At 47.3% G+C, this 20,934-nt stretch overlaps 1 protein-coding gene across 1 annotated transcript in view; it reads right to left on the reverse strand.

Moving 5' to 3' along the window:
• The window catches only part of LOC130680226 (uncharacterized), a 92,127-nt gene extending 71,438 nt beyond the window's left edge, over positions 1-20,689 (reverse strand). Inside the window, exons 1-3 of the mRNA XM_057490496.1 lie at positions 20,548-20,689; positions 19,851-20,139; positions 13,658-13,793 (exon numbers count right to left, since the gene is read on the reverse strand). Coding sequence (XP_057346479.1) covers positions 13,658-13,793; positions 19,851-20,139; positions 20,548-20,689 — 567 coding nt within the window. The remainder of the gene's footprint in view (positions 1-13,657; positions 13,794-19,850; positions 20,140-20,547) is intronic.
• Positions 20,690-20,934: the final 245 nt, after the last annotated feature.

The following is a 20,934-nucleotide window of genomic DNA, read 5'->3' on the forward strand; positions in this document are numbered from 1 at the left end:
CCAGGACCAATCAGATGATGTCTCAGATACAGGGTCCCACAGTCAATTCTGCCCATTGCTTCTGATGGGGAGCAGAGGGGGGCTAGCCTACAGAAAAGCTGTAATACTGCAAAGAGAAAAGTGTCAATGGTGTTTACAAGGCAGCAGATAGAAAAGAAAGGATGAAATTTACCAGGCCTTCAGAAATCAAGATTATTTCGATGATAACTTTCTTGTTTTTAAAAGTAAGGAATGAATAGAATATTATATGAACATTTAAGGATTTTAAATTCCAGGTATTATTTAAAGTTACATGTTAAAGGTCATTTACTTACAATTAAAAAAGAAAACTTGGCTCTGAAGTTGAGGCAGTCTTCTGTGGCCAATCTACCCAAGTGATGATACAAGTAAACACAAATTACATTTGATGGACTGAATGTCAATGACTCATTGATCACTCCACTGTGTTAAACATAATTGCCCACACACAGTCCAATTTAGGAGATGAAGAAGGAAAGAGGGGCACTTTCCACTTTTCTCGCTGTCAACTCAACAAATTAAAAACGAATTAATTTTGATTTGGAAAGTAATCGACATCCTCAGAAAATGCAATCACTGAGTGCAGGACTGGCCTAACAGTTAGCAGCACGGGGTTCTAACTCAGCACCGGAGGGACCATTTCATTAACAGACGTTATCTGCAGAACCCAGCCGTTACATGCAGAGCTACTTAACCACAGCAAGCGACAGTCACACTGAATTGTCATTACTCGAGCAGCATCTGTCTGCCCCACAGTCCACATCTCATTCAACTCTTACCCCAGCACTGGGCCTAGCATATCATAGGCCCTCAACAAATTTATTACAGGAATAAGATGAGATTATTTCAAGATCTTCTGGCAAGAATGCAGGAAGGAGGCCAGTGTGGTTCTGCAGAGGGTCACAGAGCACACCAACTATCATTGAAGCCCGACTTCAGGTAAATTTCTGCAGCAACAGGGTTACCCTGTGATGCCTTCTCATTCTGGGAAGCTGCATGGCCGCCAAACAAGCATCTCCCCTGTGCTGGCTCTATGCCAGCAATCCTCACACCTTAAGCAAACCAAGACCACCTTGTGAATGTGGGGGGGATACCAGATGGGAGCAAGGACAGATGGCCCCGGGAGGAAGGGGACAGTTAACAATTTTACTATCCATTATGCCTTCCAGGTACGATCCAGTAGATGATGCAACTTAGCATCAACCTGGTTAACATGCTAGTCAAATCTGTCACGTTTTTTTCTGCCAGCTGCAAGCCCAAGATGAGGTTTAGAATAAACTATGTCTAGAAAATAAGAAGACAAAAATGGAAGAAAGGCTTCCCTCCAGCACAGCCTCACATCTGAGTCTCTATTTCATTCGTGGGTTTGTATGTGGAGTTGGGGGAGGGTATCACAGATGTAGGTGATCTGACATAAAGATGCCGAGTCCAAGAGCCATGGGAGGCTGGGGGTGGGTGAAAAAGCAGACTGCCTGCCCAGCTGGGAGGGGTGGGCTCTGGCAGCAATAAGGATGAGAACAGGCACACTCTCTTCCCCCAAACGGAGCAGTGAAAAAGCCCTTAATCTCAGCTTCCCAACCAGAATCTCTCCCCTTGCCCTCCGATCCTCCTGCTGGGTGAGCAGCCCCTCTGGCCTACCGGGGTCCCCTTCTCCACTTCTCCACCTCCTCTTTCACCACTTCCAGTCTCAGTGGGCTTGGTTTTGCAGACGCATGGTTGTAAGGCCTTATCCTGCCATTCCCACCACCTTAATTCTCCCCAGGATGCTCAGCTCCTCACCCAGGGCTTTCAGGAGAGCTCCTGATTAGTCTCCTGACTTATTCATGAACTCATTGCTTTCTTCTACATTCATTCATGCAGTAAACACTCACTGCCCTGGAGACACAGCAGTGCCAGGACAGCCACAGCCTCTGGCGCCATGAAGCTTATGATCTCACAGGAAGAGAGGGATCCACAACAAACAAGTCAGTGGAATTTAGAGAACATGTCCTGCTAAGATGTGCACAGTCAGAAAGGAAACAAGGTGGGGGTGGAGGGGTGCGGACAGAATGACAGGGGCAAGGGCCTCCTTAGATAAGGTGGTCAGACAGGGTCCTCCGGGGGCTGTTCCTGGAGTAGAGACCTGTCCCCTGGGTGCAAGTCTGGCTCAGGACTGCTCAGTTACCCCTTCTGCCCAATAAACAGGCCCCCTCCATCGTGACCTCCCCTCCACAGCTGTGGCACCAGAAGGAGAACTGGCAATATAAGAACCTGTGGCCCAGAAACGGCTGTGAGCTTCACAATTCGGGCAGCTGCTGTTCGCTGAGCTCTTGCCACACCCACCTGCTGACAGCCGCCCCCCACGGAGTCCCCACCACCAGGCCTTCCACTCAGTTCTTGGAGATTTTTGATTGTCGTCTGAATAAGTAATTGGAGGGGCTCCCATGGGTACTTGCTTTTTGTACAGGGAGATAAATCCCCAAATACAGTTTAATTAGAAGGAACTTTCATTGTACCACTATAAAACTTATATTAAAAGCGGAATTTACAGTAGTTGATATTAAATGAGTTACAGATAATTAAAAAGGCTTTAAGGCACAATAAGGCTCTTTTTCAATTTTCTTTTATAACAGTCAAGGAAGAAAGGCACCCAGTGGTCAACGTAGCTGGACTGCTGTTCGCTTCGTAGCCGGCCCTCCAAGCGTGTCAGGTAAACCTGACAGGTCCTTCCCGGTGCATCCCTGCTCCTCCGGTGGAAGCTCCCAGGTTGCTGGGGTGTAAAATGAGAGTCAGGGTTGTGCGAAGTGAGAGGGAGGAGCCAAGAGCACTAGAGGTCAGGAGGCTGCCAGCTTCCACTCAGAGACAGCACCTCAAGCAGCTGGGCATCACTTTGTCCCCAGCGCAGAGCCCAGAGTAGAAGAGGTGCCCAGCCACGTCTCAGGGCTTCCGGAGCGGGGAGTTCTGCTGCAGCCAGCAGACCATGACGGCAGAGCCAGAGTGCAGGGAGGCTCCAGCGGCTGGGACAGTGGTGACCGTGAACCACCGATACCTGGCCAGACGGTCCCCTCCCACCCCTTCTTCCACCCACCCCTGATTTCTCTCACCCTTTGGCACTGCCCGTTAGCTCACTGGCTCCAGTGCCCTTAAATGCCAGGCTTCCTTCCCCTTAGTGTTCTGCTGAGTGGGCACCTCGTGGAGCCTGCCCTGCACACAAGCTGCCCTTCCCTCCTCACTTACCAGCAGTCTGGACCCCTACCAGCCACAGCCATCCCACAGGCTCAGGGCTGCCACTTCCTGGGGCGCTCAGCCCCCAGTGGGGAAGGCATACCTCTGAAGGAGCTACCGCCTGCCACACGGCTTGACCACGTGCCTGGGCCGCCTGACCACTCCCACCTCTGGGGAGGAGAGAGCCCCCTTTCATGAAGCCCCTGCACAGAAGCAGCCCACGGGTTCACCTCTGGCCCTAACCCCACACTGACTCTGCTGCTTCTCCCATCAGCCAGTGGAAGTGTCAGCAAACACCAACATTTTGCCAATGAGCATCCTATCCCACAAAAAACCTTTATCTGACAGTAACAACCTTACTCACCAACGCTGGGAATCTTGCCTCCACCCTATGGTCAAGGTCCCAGAGCCTAGCTTTTGAAATGAAGACTATTTTTATCAACCCTTAGGAGCTTCTCAAGGTCAATTCTTAAAAGCAGAAACAGAGACCACCACACATTATCACACTTCGTTCCCCATCCACAGCCCAGACACCTGGCTGGGAGCAAAGCTCAGCCCCAGAACTGGGAAGCACCTGCCACGGCTGTCTTCCATGACGACTGGGCTCGTTATCCCTCAACAGCTCGATCGTGATGTTGCTCACTGTGTTCCAGGGGTGGCAGACCCTCCAAGAAGAGACACCTGGTAAAGCATGACCCTTCTCCCACCAAGCCCTACTTTCTTCCCAAGAACAATCCCAGCTGAACCTCAAAGCAGCCACACTAAGGAGCTCCTTGCTACCACAAGAGATATGACTGGGAGTCATGGGGCCACATCTAAGCCCCAAAGCCTGCTCCCCTTTAGTCACTTCGGTGGCCAGGGCCTGTACACAAGCATCAGGAGGCAGGGGAGCATCAGGGGGTAACTGGCCAGCCCTTGGAGGCCAGATGGACTTTATGGCCTATCTGCTGGGGTAACTGAGGGGTGGGTAAGTTCCACATTGCCCAGCTGCAGGCAGGCCAGATTAGTGTGGTGAAGGCACCAATGGTAGGGGAAGGTGTGCAGGCAAAGCAGAAAAGCAAAGAGTCAAGACCACATAGAATGCCCTCCTCTTCCCCCTCCAGATCTGAAGATCAGAAAGCTTGACTCCATAAAATGCCCGCACTTCTAAGAACTCTGCTCGTATTGCTGAGTACTGTGGCTGCAGAGACTGGCTCCTGAGCCTCGGCCCTGCCCTCCACCAGGTAGGCCTGTACCTACCTCTGCTCAGAGCCCTTGAATGTCACCTCACATGTGGGGACCTGTCCCCTGGTCACAGGTGGGAGGACTAGGGCAGATGCTTCTCCACGTCAAGCCAACCAGGTCCTTAGGGACTAAGCCTCGGCCAAGCAGTGCAGGGTCCTGGGGTTACAGTGTGTGTGGTGGCAGGGCCGTGGGGCTTCCATTACCCAGTGAAGGGTGGGGGATGGGATCTGCAGCTCTGTGGAAAGGCCAGTCTCCAGAAAGAGAAACGGATGTGGGAAATGGTGTGGCTGGGAAGTGGGGAGACGAGGGGCAGGCTGCCTGACGACTTTATGCTGGGCCCGCCAGGCAGCCTGTGGCAGGCTCCCAGACATCTCTGGGCCTCAGGATGACCCTTCTTTATTCAGGAGCATATTGGAACGTGAATCTGCTCCTGGCCCCCAGAGGGGCCCTGGTGGACCACCTTGATGGCAGGCCTGAGTATCTACCTCACCTGTCTTGTCTTTGTTCCCTTCCCACCAGACACGGTCCTACTCCACCCCACACCTGTACTTGCAGTCTTCCTCCTCCTTAAATGCTCTGCCCACCCAGATCTCTGCCTTCCTCTCCAAGGCCCTTTACCTCTAAGAGGTCCTTCCCAAGTCCACCCACCCAGCACCCCTCCACTCTGAACTCTCATGTCACCTACTGTTTGGCCCACACTGCGAGCTGAATCCAATTTGTGCTGTATTTACTGCTCTCCATGGGTGAGTATATAGGTGATTTCTTAAAGCTGTTTGTGATTATTCCTTCTTCTTTCTCATAATCCCAAGTTGAGACCACGTACAGGAATTTCCTGGAGAAGGCAGCTCATGGCCTTCTCTTCTTAATACAAGAACAGTCATTATGAATGGGATTGTTTACATTTCATTGTGTGTTTTCATCTAGAATGTATAATGAATCACAGGCAATTTAGTTCTAGTCAGCTTGGCCACAGAAGCATTTTCATTCTTCAAAATTCAAATCAGTTGATAAAACCAGTTGGTCAAGGATGGACACCTTGCTCAAGATGAGACTCGAATGCAAGAGCTAAGACTTCCAGCATGACAGTGCAGGCACTGTCACAGGAGGAAGCAACCTAAGCAAAATGAGACAGAGCAATAATGAGCAGCCTTCGCCCTGACCATCAGCCCACATCCTCTGAGTGGGACCTGCACCAACAAGGACGGGGCCATTGCAGGGAGCACCACCCTAGGAGAGGGCCCGGAGGGGTAAAGACTCTGCTCTGGGACAAGTGCTGGAAATGCAAGAAGGGCCCTGAAATTCTGGGCCCCGGGCGCCATGGGGCTACCGTAGTCAGCAGAGTCCAGCCTGTGTGGGTGACATTCTGACGCTCCAGCTTCTACCTTCAGAGCAGCTGAGGTATGGGCACTGGATTTCCCATCAGCCACACCTCTCAGGGGAGAGATACCATTTGATGACTAAGACTTAAAACTTCCAGGTGTCCCATTTGGCTCAGACCACACAGGATGCACAGACCCATACTAGGTGGGACACAGCACCCGGAGGAGCACAAGTGGGAGGCTCTGCTTTGGCACGCCAAGACACTCTCCCAAGCTACACTGCCAGGGGATGAGCACCCCAGCATGAGGCAGAGAGTCCCATTCTTCATAGCCAAATGCTAAAGTGAAAACAATAGTTTATGTAACAACCAGGCAGAAGACAGTAAAGGAGGAAGAAGAGGATCAGTGGGGCATATTTTAGAAGCACCAGTAGAGCATCTGCCTGGCAGGCCTTCCTCATTTGACATCTCCCCACATGCCTGAATGAAAGTCTATTTCTCTGGAATAAACACACAAAATGTGCCATCAGAACCATAGAAGTTTGAGGTCTTTGCTACAGAAAAAGGTTTTGAGCATGTTTTAAATACAAGGCTGGAAAGGGAAATAAATGGAAAAAGAGTTCTGTTTTCTTTCGAGAGCAAGCTTTAAATGATATAACAGCTTCAAGAAGCTTTTAACCGAACTGTCATATGACTAGCATCAAGAAAAGCCATCAGGAGTCTTACAGGTATTTATAATGACATCTCCCAAGACAGCTTCTGGTCCCACCACCCTCAAGCCCTCCCTCCCTTTTGTAGGGACAGCTGGCAGCCACACTTCCGGAACCACAGACTATTCCTGCTGACCACGAAAAGTCTACCCACAAGCAGAACATCCTAATTTGTTTGCATTTACATTTCACTCTCTGGGTTCTCATTTAGGGTGAGGCTCTGGTGCGCCTGCCATAGTGATGCTGGCCTCTTCACAGAGAGGACAGCCAGGGCCAGGCAGGCCCAAAGACCCCTCTAGGAAGGGGACAGCTACTGCATCAAGGATTCTGTCCCCCACACATGCACACACACAGAGCCCACAAGACTCTCTTAAACGTCTACTGATTCAGTGAGGATTTTGGAAAGATTTCAAACTGTGATGGGATTCTACTCAAAGTGGAACTAAAGCGAGGTCTCTCCTGGGATTTCTTCTGTAAGGAGTCCTAGAAACTCAAGCCACACATCCCTTGTCCAAATCCTTACTTGATGCCAAAATGAATAAAATATCGCTGACTCGTTCACTTACTGCCTTGACAACATCTGAATATCCTCCTGTGAGCACAGTCTCCTAGACCCTGGGGATCCGGGGGTCCAGAGCCCTGAATATTCACCATTCCACCAGAAAGAAGACCCTCCCACCCCGAGGGCCACCCTGCTAATCACAGAGCAGCCAGGACCACAGTTGAGGCTGACATGCCAGGCCACAGTGGGGCAGGCTTCTTTCTTCCTGATGGGTACTGAGTGGGGTTCTGACATTATGGACACAAGACTGCAGCTCCGACTGCCATGTTCTGAGCAGATGTCAGACCTCAAAAGACATCTCTGGTCTGTAAGCACTAAGGCAAAGGAAGTTGACAACTAAAGGGACCAACATCAACGATTATAGTTACTTAGTGCCTGACAAGAAACTATGGCTAAGAGCAATTTAGAAAAACTTCAGCAAAATGCATGAAGGATGCATAATGCCACCATCTCATCTAGAGCCAAGTGAGTGGTGGGGACAGAGCATCCAGGGCCCAAAGTGGGGAGACCCTCCCACAAATCCCTGCCTCTCAAGAGGTGAGGATCCTGGGGGCTGCCACATCACTTCTCACTTTCTTCATCCCTGCAAATATTAAATCCTACCAGTATTGATTTTGCTACTACATCTATCTTGGCCAGTGCATGGGGGAAGGGGGTAAATATAACTAGTTCAGAATTTCAATAGGTTTTTCTCTCAGAATTGTTTCCTATGAATTCAGAATTTCATTAGTATTCTAGGCCATGTTCTGCCACTCAACTCTTATTAAAGAGGCACTCCACCCAGTTATATTTCTTTTTATCTATGTTTGTAAAATGGTAAACTCCCTGAAGCTATTTCAACTGCAGTCTTTGTACAGACAACAATAATTTAATAAAATTCACATTTGCTTTAATTGCTTTAAAAATGTGCACCCATGGGGGGAGGACTTGATAATATGGGTGAATGTAGTAACCAAAATGTTGCTCATGTGAAACCTTCATAAGATTGTGTATCCATAATGTCTTAATAAAAAAAAGAAGAAGAAAAAATGTGCACACACACACACACACTGGTCTTTTAATCCTTATTTAACCTTAGGGCACTCAAGTAATTAATAGAATAACTTTACAGGCAAATCAAGTCTTGTTCATGTTTTCCAAGTACTTTAAAAATCTTAAGTCAATGAATGTTTTCTAAAGTATCACTACCAGGAAAAAACATACACACACACAGAAACATTTTATCATGTAGTTCCTGAAAATATTTTTTAATTTTTTTACAGAGTCTCAGGAAACTTTGCTGGTTTTGAGTCTTCTAGAAAGCAAGACTGTCAGAAGAAACTGCTAGAGGAGTTTAATATGGTTTGGGCAGTCAGTATGGACATATTAAAAGGCTACTATTCAAAGAAGAAACTACCCAGAACCTGTAACACACAAGGACTGCCTGGGATGTTGATACAAGCCTGACTTGGCCAGCAAGTTGCCTGCAAATTTGCTACGGAGACCACTTGTGTCACCACTGGAAATGAACCTGCTGTGCAGAGAGATATGTCACACACCTAAGTGTTCCAGGGTCTAGTCTGAATTTGGGAAACACCAAGGTGACTTCATGGTTAGTACCAAATGTTGAATAAATATCAATTGGCTCAAAAACACACTGAGCCTCTATTCTGCTCTTAAAATTATTAGACACTGTGGAGGAGAAATATAAATAAGATAGGCTTCATCCATATGTTAAATAAGAAATATAAGAAATAAGAACAACCACAAAAAGGAAAGACTAGGACCTCAGAGAAAGAGCTTAAATGTGACCAAGAGTGGTCAAGGAAGGTTCTAGAGAAAAGGCAAGAACCAGAACTGAGCCTTGGTGAAGGGGATGATCCAGACATATGGGAAGGGATGGCATCCCAGGCAAGAGAACCCTGGAGAGTAATGGCTTGGCGGGGTCATGCATATAATGCAATCAAGGACACCAAACAAATCAATTACAAATAAATGCTCAGCTCTCTCCAAATATTTACTGGGGCTGTCCTATGTCCTAGGGCCATTCACATTCTCATCATCCTGGTAATCATTCATATAAGCAAACTCGATGAGTGGACGTCATAACACTTCGCAACACTCGCTCTCTCGCAAAGAGAACAGGATCGATAGGGCAGTTGTTCCTGTGGCTCCAAGTCTGCAGAGGCAGCACTTCCTTTGCCTGAAGCAGCAAAATTCCTGGACCTGGGACATGACAGCATCTCTGGGCTCTATCCTAATGAGGGAAATGGGGGGAGGTACCAAAACAACACCCCAAAACAAAAAAGCCTTACTTCCTCAGAATGAGCAGCATCTGCTTTCCTTGATGGTACCCGAAGTATTAGGGGGGTTCAGAGCCAAGGTAAAGATGCCCTAGGTTGACACTGACTTACCCTCAGTTTCCCTCCAGCTAAATCCCACCTTAGTGGTTTGACTCTTTTCATTGAAATAAGTGATTTAAAACAGTGGGCCAATGTATCTCAATAGTAAAGAGATGACACAAGCCTATCTGTGGGTTTGTCTGTTTGCTTTACTGTTCAATATTCACCACTGCATTTGCAGGATTTAAGTGACCACTTCCCTCTGTACAGGTATAATGAGTGAGCCATTCCCACACAGAACAGCTGTCCTGGCCAGCAAGTCAGCCAGCCGCAAGACTCTTTAAAAAGAGCATTAAGTTGTGTCCTTCATGGATTTAGATGGGAGAGATAATGTTTCTATTCAACCAGCTGCTCTCCACAAAAGGAAGCCACACTAACTTCAGCAGGAAAAGTCCGCATTAAATTACTTCTGAAGCTCCCTGAAGATTAAGGCTTCTAGGCTTGGGACTGCATTACAATTAAGTAATAATGAAAGAAAAATCGTTCCTTTTGATCAAATAATGCATTAATCCTGCCATACACTGTGTGTCGTTATTCACTCTCTGGCCATGTTGACTTTCTGAGGGAATTTTGCTCTCTCAGTCCACACAGCAAATAGGAGAAGAGCGTGCACCCAGGAAGCCAATGGAAGGAAAATGCTTGGATGAGAATCAGTATTCACCACATGGCGAAGAATATCCAAGGTAGTTTTAATGAAAGGGCATAGCTATTTCATAAGGTTCAGCAGATACAAAACATTTTCTACAGAAAAACCACATCCCTCCTGAGGCCCAAATTCAGGAGGCCTACTACTACCTGAGCAGGGCTAGGCTGCAGTTTATGAATCCTCTTTAGTACTTAAGGCCAAGTTCACTAAGCAATTAGCAGTATATCGAGACTCTCCAGGGAGGCATTTGAGAACCAGTTTTTCAAGCACTTTAGAAGCATTTATATATACCTAACATGCCATTAATCATTCTTATCTGTTCATTAAGGCAGACTCCCTCAGGACCCCTAGTGCCAGCTCTTTCTCAGCCTGGTTCTTTGTATCTGTATACCTGAAAAGGAGCCCATCTCTTTTAAAACATTTTGTAATTAAAAGATTTCATTCTCCAAAAAAGAAATACAGATGGCCAACAGACACATGAAAAGATGCTCCACATCGCTAATTATCAGAGAAATGCAAATTAAAACTACAATGAGGTATCACCTCACACCAGTAAGGATGGCTGCCATCCAAAAGACAAACAACAACAAATGTTGGCGAGGCTGTGGAGAAAGGGGAACCCTCCTACACTGCTGGTGGGAATGAAAACTTGTTCAACCATTGTGGAAAGCAGTATGGAGGTACATCAAAATGCTCAAAACAGACTTACCATTTGACCCAGGAATTGCACTCCTAGGAATTTACCCTAAGAATGCAGCAATCAAGTATGAGAAAGATCAGTGCACCCGTATGTTTATCGCAGCACTATTTACAATAGCCAAGAATTGGAAGCAACCTAAATGTCCATCGATAGATGAATGGATAAAGAAGATGTGGTACATATACACAATGGAATACTACTCAGCTATAAGAAAAGGGCAAATCCAACCATTTGCAGCAACATGGATGGAGCTGGAGGGTATTTTGCTCAGTGAAACAAGCCAAGCAGAGAAAGAGAAATACCAAATGATTTCACTCATCTGTGGAATATAAGAACAAAGGAAAAACTGAAGGAACAAAACAGCAGCAGAATCACAGAACTCAAGAATGGACTAACAGGTACCAAAGGGAAAGGGACTGGGGAGGATGGGGGGGTAGGGAGGGATAAGGGGGGGAGAAGTAGGGGGGTATTAAGATTAGCATCCATAGCGGGGTGGGAGAAAGGGGAGGGCTGTACAACACAGAGAAGACAAGTAGTGATTCTACAACAGGTTGCTACGCTGATGGACAGTGACTGTAAAGGAGTATATAGGGGGGACCTGGTATAGGGGAGAGCCTAGTAAACAAAGTATTCGTCATGTAAGTGTAGATTAATGATTAAAAAAAAAAAATGCAGTCCCTATGTGGTGACCTCTAATGAGTTCTACACAATGATATAAAGGACATATAAAAGTGTAGGCAAAGGGTCTGTTTGTGTTTATACAGAGGATCAAAGCCTAATTTGGCTACCCCGAAAATGAACTAAGAAACGATATGAAAGAGAACTTCCAACATCAGCACTCTCGGGAAGACTCATGCCAGAAGATGATCATTAAAAAACCCCAACAAAGATCCACGCACTGCTACAGCTGTAGATGCACTCATCCCACCAGCTCCTGGACTTGCCATGGGAATGAAGGAGATATCTAAGCTGGCCTGTGCATACAGTAAAACAACAAATTTGACTGGATCTATACTGTTGGAACTCAACCAAGAATTAGGAGAAGTGCAAATTGTAGCGCTCCAAAATCTTACAACTACAGACTATTTACTGTTAAAAGAACATATGGGATGTGAACAGTGCCCAGGAATGGGTTGTTTTAATTTGTCTGATTTTTCTCAAACTACTCAAATTCAGTTAGATAATAACCATCATATCATTGATAAGTTTTCACAAATGCCTAGGGTGCCTAACTGGTTTTCTTGGTTTCACTGGAGATGGCTGGTAATTACAGGTATGCTTTGGTTATGTAACTATACTCCTATTATGTTAATGTGTGTGTGCAATTTAAGTAGTAGCTTAAAATCTATACATGCTGAAGTTACTCTACAAGAAGATATGTCAAAGAAAAAATCAATCTTCCCATGTTTTCTCCCGCCTGCTACTTCTATAGCTTTTCTTCTTTCTTCCTAATTACAACGAATTCTTAAATAGAATTCGTGCCTCATATCAAATTTACCGAGTATCATAACTCCTCCAAGTGGTAAAGATACCTCAAGACAAATGCTGGGCATAGAAGCCACAGGGCATAAATATGCAAAGAAATAAAAAGCTAACCATTTCAAACAATAAGGCTTCTCTCTCACTTACCAACTTAACATTTCCCTGTATGGCCCCGGAAGATGACTGGTTAGCCAGAGACGGGTAAGATTCCTCAAGGGAGGAACAACCTAAGACAGGCACAGTCGCAGGGGGGTCATCAGGTGAGAAATTGGGGATCAACAGAGGTGAGGCTTAGAACCTCACCCCCCCTGTTCTGAGAGAAATCTTCTGCATATGTGGATGTTTTATTGCCCTTGTCTAGCTTGGATTAACACATAGTCTACAGGCACACACCTGATCATCTACATTTGCTCTCTTACAACACTAAACTATGTTTTCTACCTTTATGTTGTATCTACCTACCACTTCAGCATCTTATTAAAAATAATAAAGAGAGAAATGTGGTATCCACATATAAATCAAGTATAAAAATCAAATGTGTATTCATATTTGAACTGACTGTTTATAGTTCATAATGCATGAGCAAAACCAAAAGTTTCTGTGATGACTGCCCTTGTACTGTTCACCAAGTAACTTATTCACTATGTAAGAATTTGTTCTCCATGTAAGAACTTGTTCGTTATGCTTCAGAAGATTGGAGACTGACGAAAATTAGGCTTGGGGTGGATTAATGATTGTGCATTGAGCATTGACTCCCCTATACAGAATTTTATTGTGGTTAACAACCATTTGATCAATAAATATGAGAGATGCCCTAACAACAACAACCAAGAAAAAGTACACACTTCCAATTGTAAAATAAATAAGCAACCGGGATGTAATGTATAGCATAAGGAATATAGTCAAAATATTGTAACAACTTGGTATGGTGATAGCTGGTACTTAGAATTATCATGTATATAAATGTTGAATCACTGTGTTGTACACCTGAAACTAATGTAATGTAATACTGTGTGTCAACTACCCTTCAATAAAAAATAATTATCTAAAAAAAAAAAAAAAAAAAAAAAAGATTTCATTAATTCACAGGGGTGTGCTCCATCAATGAGTCTGGGTTTTCAGAGTTTTATTATATATATGAAAGACTATTCTCTTGAGGGTCTTCGTGTAAGACCAACCATGCAAGTGAAGCTTGTTTTTGGAATACACTTTCAGCACTGGAGAGATTTGAGACCGTTATTTACAGTATGATATAAATCTGTCCGTATCCACACGTTGCTTCTTTCTGTCCCCACCAGAAAGGGGGAGCAGCTTTAGTTCACAATGCACTCTAACTGATCTGAACTAAAGCTGGGGGAGGGAACCAAAAAGCAATCAGTTTAAATGACACATTGGCAGTTACGTGACTTTACCTCTGCCTGCGACTCCCCCACACCCATGTTCAGGCCTCTGCTGGTTCCTGGGTCCATCCATCCCAGCACAGCTGGCAGCAAGGCCCCAAGCAGTGCAAGATGCAGCCAAAAATATTCTGGCTTCATTTTGTTGAGTCTGTTGAGAAAACGACAGATGCTCAGAATTAAGTGCTGCAAAATGTAAGCAAGTCAGACTGGCTGGTTGGTACCTGTACTCCGGAAGCAGACAAACCTTAGTTTAAGTCCAAGCACCAACCCTTCTGTTCTACTAGAGAGATGTTATATTACTTCTGAGGTTTAATTTACTCACCTCTAAAATGGGATCAATTATGTGTATTTCACAGGGTTGCTTCGAGGACTGAAGAAGTCAGTGTCAGTACATAGTAAGAACTTTGTCAATGACAGCTGTAAGGTAGAGAATAACTTGAAATGCCACTTACTGCTACATATCTACAAGAACAAACTAGGGTCAGAAAACTGGGTCATCCCCATTAGGTTACTATGTATCTATGCTTCAGTTTCTTCAGAAAGCATTTGGGGCTGGACACACAACTGGTAGCACTAGTAACACAAGTTAGTGTTACTGCCCTGCTCTTCTTTTATCATTCTTCCCAGCTTATCCACTCTCCATCAGTGCTCCTGGGGTAAGCACACATATAAAAGTCCCTCTTATTTTCTTGTTCCTGTCTTTGAGCCTGAATAAACTAAAAACAGAGAGGTAATAAAATCTTATTCTAGTTAATGTACAGATGTTAATTCTTGGAGTCATGAAATATTCAGGACACAAAATCTACTATTTAGTTTTTAATTTACCTCGTAATCCCAGACCAATTACATCTGATGTTTTATTATTAATGGAGAGCATCAAAATAAAATCCACTCATTTCAGTTGTTATTTTGCCAAGCTCCAAATCACTTCATTTAAGGAGGTGCATCCAGGCTTCTCCGGTTAAACCAGCTGTTTTGAGATTCCGGAAGCCCGAGCTCGAGTCCTGCTGCACTCGGAGTGTCTCTCGGTTTACCTCATTCCTGGTGAGGTCCCTGTAAGCTTTCATTAAAGACAGGGAAACACATGAGCCAGGCCAACTACTCAAATATTCCTAGGCAGCTTCTTTGTAAAATTCGCTCAGCTTGGCCGCCACCAGATCAGACTTGATTTGCAAGGTGGATGCGTCTTACATGTCATTTTATACTCGTGATGATTGACAATTCATTACACCTATGGCAGCAACAGCCTAAAAATTTACAACTCAAGTTTTATGACAGTTTGGATCAAAGAATTAATACTGGGGCTAAATCAATTTTGATGATCTATCTAATAACCAAATAAGGCCTATCGATTTGGTTAACACTTATATAGCAATTACTTTGAGTCGGCACTGTTCTAAACACTTCACAGGTGTGAACTCAGAATCCTCGTTTCTGCTCCATGAGGAGGGCAGTGATTATCCCCTAGTCAAATGACAGAGGGTCACAGAGAGGGTAAGTACCCTGCCGAGGACATGGGGCAAACAAGTGGGAGAGCTGGGGCTCCAAGCCAGGCAGGTGGACCTGGGGTCTGTGCTCTTAAGCTCTATCCTCTCCCGCCTCTCTAGGTAGCAGTGTTTTATTTCAATGAATAGTTGCTTTTAGTAAGATGGGAAAAATCTATGAGAGCAAGATAGGCGTTCCTGAGCCCCAAATTCCCCCTTTCCTCTGAAAGAGGCCAAGAGCTGAGCTGCTCCAGCTTTCATGGCTCTGACCAAGGCCTGGGAAGTGGAGCAAGAGGAAAGAGACAAGCTGCCCCCAACCCAGAATGGAGCTGCTGTGCACACTGTCCTCAGCCCTCTCTGCTGCTGTCTTTATTGACGGAATGTGGCTGAAAAAAGAAACCACGAGGAGAAACACAGAATGCCAGCAGCCAAGGATGCCCTCAGCTCACAGGCAGCCCCAGCTTGGTAAAGTGGGGGAAGTAGATCTGGTGACTAATTACTCCTTAACTAGCCCTACTGGTCTTCAGTCAGAAGGAAATATAAGAATCTCCCCAAATAACCATCAATAGGTCACAAATGCTCTTTTTCAACTCAGAATTCCTTTTGAGATCAGTTTAGGTTTATCAGCTTCATTCAGTCCACGCTAGGGTCTTAAGATTGGTTATAAATCTACCTGAGATTGTTCTCATAAAAGAGCTGGGACTACCTTTTCTTTCAAACAGCTCATAAAACACAATCACTTGCTAGATAAGACATCCTGTTCCCAAGACAAGTACTTCACTGCTTCCTCCCAGGTTACCCCCCGAGCCCCACTTTCCCCCACTTTTCCATGCTCAGGAGAATCAGGCACCAGCCTGGATACTGCACACACAGGACACCAGAGGCCTGGAAGGTTGGGGAGCATGTGGGGCTATGTCAGAGTCTACACTTAGACTAAAACCCAAGCAACCCGACCTCCAGGCAACTGTTTTTTTCCTTATGCTATCACAAACTTACATGTGGAAAATGACTGCATTCTCTGTTTAGACTGATTTTGCTTTCTTAGTGCTGGTTGGGCTCCACTAGATCATCTACCCCCTCCTTGTGGAAACTAGAGGATTTCTGGTTTTATAATATAAGCTGATATCTGAGCTATTATTTATTTGCCTTTAAAAAAATAGGTCCTACAAATTTGTGTAATGTAACATTCCAAATAGTGTCCTGCTTTTTGAAGAAAGTTGGACAAATGTGACATGAGCGTGCAAATGACATAGGTGTGCACTATGTAAATTCCAAGCCTGCTCCCCCAGAGAACACTCACCAGCTTGGAAGTCTTTTCTGAACAGGGTCAGAGGCCAGAGAGAAGCACTGACATCAGACCGACTGTGGGTTTAACACAAACTTCTCTTTTCTCTTTGAGAACAACGCCTGTTTGGGAAGAGTCAGATTTCTGACCCTCAGAACTTTTGGAGAGATTGATCGCAGGTTCTCTCTCTCAGCCTCTCACTCAGATACACAGTAACATTATAGAACCAGAGGTTGTGGATTAGCTACATGGAAATGGCTTCCCATTGTTACCCACAGGACCAGAAATTATGAAGCGATTTTGCAGAACCAAGCAACACCCTTTAGCCTTGAAGAGAACAGTCAGGTTTGTGACCCTGAGGCACCTGCATTTCCAACCTAACTGAAAAGTGTTTTCTCTAGCCAATTACTTGACATGCATTGCATTTTACAAATGGGCTGTTGGCAATCAACAAACAGAACCAACTGGAAACCATCAACATCCTGAAGTCCTCTTCTGTGTCTGCCTGATGTTAAAATGAAAAAAAAAAAAAAAGACCATATAAACCCTAACCTAAAACCAGGAGGCTATATATTAATTTCTTCTGAAAGGTTTAGGACCCTAGTTTTGATTTGTGAAGGTTTTTGGAAGAAAAGGGTTTAAACTAAGATAGTCCCTGAAATACCAACCCAGGGAAATCAGGCAAAGAAATATACCAGGCTAACCCAGCAGAAAGCCTTAATGAAGTTATATTGCATGTCCCATTAATTATCTATTCTATAGTTAATTGTTCCAACATTTGATAAATTATATGCCTAATTTAGTCTATGTGTAATGTATAAATCTACAACACTCTCATTTACTACAATGTGTATCACACGAATGGCTTGCAGGAACCCTCACACTTCCAACATTTACATTATACATCTTAAGTACCATGTTCTCTCAACTGCAATTCAATTCTATTTTACCTGAAGTTCCATGCCATGTGTTAAGCATTGATAGAAAAATGTAAGACAGATGTGCTCTTGAAATAACTACTTAATTTCATTAAGTAAGCACACAATTGACCACATATAAGCAACACAAGAAGGTTGAGTTTGCAGAGAAATATCAAGAAAGGCAAAGTAGAAATTAAAATAGATTTTATGAAATCCTGACTATTCAATGTCAGTCTCTAGAATATAGTGTTAAGTCAAAAGATCACAACATGAAGATCACTTCAACAACAATGAAAAATCCTGCATTTCCTAGAAGGAGAAGGGAAGAATCCTGAGTAACTGACAGGTCAAACAGGAAAAATCCCCACCCTCCCCCACCCCCAGGACACAAAGGGATAAAAGTTCTCCCAGTGCCCAGAAGAACAAGCTAGCCACACTCTGGAAGAAAAAGAGCCTTTCTAGAATTAACAAAAATTGATGACAATCAAAAATTTTTGAGAGAAAAAGCCTCTGGAATGACTTCAATGAACAATTTTAATACATTAACAATATATAGAAACTATCTTCCTGCATGACCTTTGGCTCAGTCTTAAGTCTTGGAAGAGGGAGAGGTCTTTTCTTCCTAGCATGGTAAGAAAGCTAACATTCAAAGGAGTATGTCTGAACAGAAATGGTCTAGTGATGCGGCAGTGTCTTCTCACAAAACCAAGACGGTAAGCAGACGTGGGTCCTGTGGGGCATCAGCTCACATCTCCCATTTGAGCTACTGCCTGAGGGCTGCTGCTGCTCTGTCATCCTATCACCCACATCATTCACTCCCCTGACCGGTTGCTTCTCGGGTGAGCGCCACCTGACCACTGCCCAGACGAGAGCCTGTCCTGCAAGCCAGAAAGGGTAAGCACAGAAACCAGCCCACTCCAGGATGAGGAGAGCACTGTTAAAATTCATATCCTACTTTCCCCTCAGCTTAGTGGTAGGAAAATAACTTGGAACTTTTAAGAAGAGTCGGGATTTCTTCCCAATCCCTCACTGATGGTGATACAAGCTCACTCCCGGTGCACATTTCGGTTAACAGTTACCGTGCCGTCTGCTATTCAGATTCTGTTTCTGTTCAGCCCAGTGAACGTGGACAAATGTTTCTATCTCGGGGGCCCGTCCAGTACAATTTCTGGTGCACAGGCTTGCAGCAAATTACGATGCTACTGGCGCTGTTTTTCGCTCGCCGGAAACCTCGGCGGAAGCGACACCTAGAGGGGAGCGGTGGAGCGGCTGCGGAAGCGCTATTCATTAATGTCAGCGACAGTTACCTTGAGCTGGGACTGCGGGATCGCGCACTGGGGACTGACTCTGCGCCACACACAGACCTAGCGGGGTCCAACTCCGCCGGCGCCAAAGAACTTTAGTGCGAGGCGCTGCACGGATGCTGCCCACATTCGGCGTATTATGAGAAACGCTACTCCTTCGGGAGGGTTTCTGTCCTTGCAAGAGTGGCAGGCGCTTAAGTCCTCAGGTGGCAGGCCGCGGGCGACTGCGCTGGGGGCTCCGCTTTGTCAGCTGCAGGGAGCCCCGACGGGTGCTCTGCGCTCGCCCCTAAACTCAAGGAGACACGCACCCAAAGCTCAGTGCTCTGCCTGCATCGCCTAGGTCCCCCAAAACTGCAGGTTTCCTTTGCAGGCGCGAAGAGGGATGGAGACCATCCACAGTACAGGCTCTCTAAGGACCACGCTCCCCGGCAGGACCAAGCCTGAACATCCCCCAAACTGCTTGGTAGTGAGTGACTCCCCGGCAGGTTACACCGCCTGCCCGTTCGCTCCCTCAGAACAGCGACCAGCTGGGCCGAACGAGAGCAGCGGGCTACCGGGAGCCGGGGTGTGTGCGGGGTCCCTCCTCCCCAGCCTGCTTGGCCCCAGACTCCGTGGACCTCGGGGTAGGGGGGGGGGGTGCCAGGCGAGCCGCAGCGGGCGCTTCGGGCTGCCACGCAAGTTTCCCTGCAAAGCTGCAGAAGGAGGTAGTGAGAACGCTTGCCCCGCACCAGCCCGGGGCCAAGGGCACGGGACCGAGCTGAGGGGCCGCCGCTCACCTAGTTGGCCGAGGCCTCTCCGGGTCCGGAGCCCAAGAGCAGCGCCTGCAGGTAGGGTCTCGGAGGCCGGCTCCGGCTGCTGACTCGACCCGAGCGGTTCTGCTCCGCTCGTCAGCCGGGTCACTCCGGTCCCTACTGCAGACCCGGGCCACAAGCCACGGCTCCCCAGCCTAATTTACCCCGCATCCTGGCCGAGCCCGAGTAGCCCCGCCGAGCCCGGGTCCCGTGGCCCCTTGCCTGTCGCCCGCCAGGCGGGCAAACTTGGCTCTCCCGGAGCGGGCGGGGAGGACGAACAGGCGCTCGCGCCGGGCCCTGCAGGGAGACGCGGGGCCGCGGGCGCTGGGACCCCGGCGGAGCGCAGCGGGAAAGGTTGGTGGAGGCGGCGGCAGCCGCTTGGCACCCTCCGCGCGCCCGCTCTGGAGCTGCGCCCTCGTACCTGCGGCGGCCCGGGCCGAGGGAAAGACCTGGTGGCTGGACTCGGGCGGGCGGGCGGGCGAGCTCGTGGCGGTGGCGGCGGCGGCGACCCGGCCCCGCGTCTTCCGGCCGTTCTCCTCGGCTGTCGGCGACTCCCGGGCGCGCTGGAGGCTGCCTCGGCTCCAGCCCTCTGAGCCACAGCCGCCGCGGCCATCGTATTTCTGCCGCCGGGACCCGAGCCCGTGACGTCACCCTCCGGGCCCCGCCTGCCCGATAGCCGCCACTTGTGCGCGCTGCACGCCAGCCTCCAGCTCAGGCCCGTGAGGCGCCCGCGGCAGGTGCGCAGAGCAGGCGGGCGCGCACGCGGGCCCTAGGACTCCAGGACGCTCTCGGCGCCCACGGCAGGAGGGGATGCGCTCCCGCCTCTGGCTCGCTGGCGCAGGCAGGAGCCAACCCCCTCCCACCCACCGCCTCGCCCCCAACACACTCCCCCTCTCCTCGCGTCTCTTTCCCGGGCGGGTTCTCCCCCCAAGGCTGTGCTTTCAAAATGGCTTAATCAGCGGCCATAGACTGTGGAGCCCAGCCTGTCCCTGTTGGCAAAGTGAAGCGACACTCACCCTCACTGAGAACCAGCAACGTGCAAAAAAGCAAAGTTTTTATATCTCTCTTTCGCATCTGTCCTCTCCAAACTGCAGAATCTTATGAAATCCTGTGCATACAGAGGCAGTCCAGGTGATAGCTGCTTAGACTGGCCAAGTAGAGACCAGAGGGTCCTTTCTCCTTTAGAACAGGACTTTTCACGGCCCTGGCCTCATCCCCAAGCCTGGGGCTCCCAATCTTTTCTGCATCACTCTTCAACATCTACAACTTTTGGAGACACCCCACCCAGTGGCCATTTTGCTTTTATTAATTGGCCTAGAGATCAGTCTTGGTGCCTAAATAAACTGGAAACACCTTTGTAACCACTAGGGCCCTCCAGATGGCCATTCTGTAGCCCAAGTCTGGCATCAACCTTAGGAAGGAGACCCTAGCCAGACCAGGCTGGTGGTAACTGATGGGCAGGAGACTTTCTGAGGCACTGCCTCCTGCTCTGTGTGGGCACCAGG

The sequence above is a fragment of the Manis pentadactyla genome, chromosome 13, assembly GCF_030020395.1.
Source record: "Manis pentadactyla isolate mManPen7 chromosome 13, mManPen7.hap1, whole genome shotgun sequence".
NCBI classification, from domain to species: Eukaryota; Metazoa; Chordata; class Mammalia; order Pholidota; family Manidae; genus Manis; species Manis pentadactyla.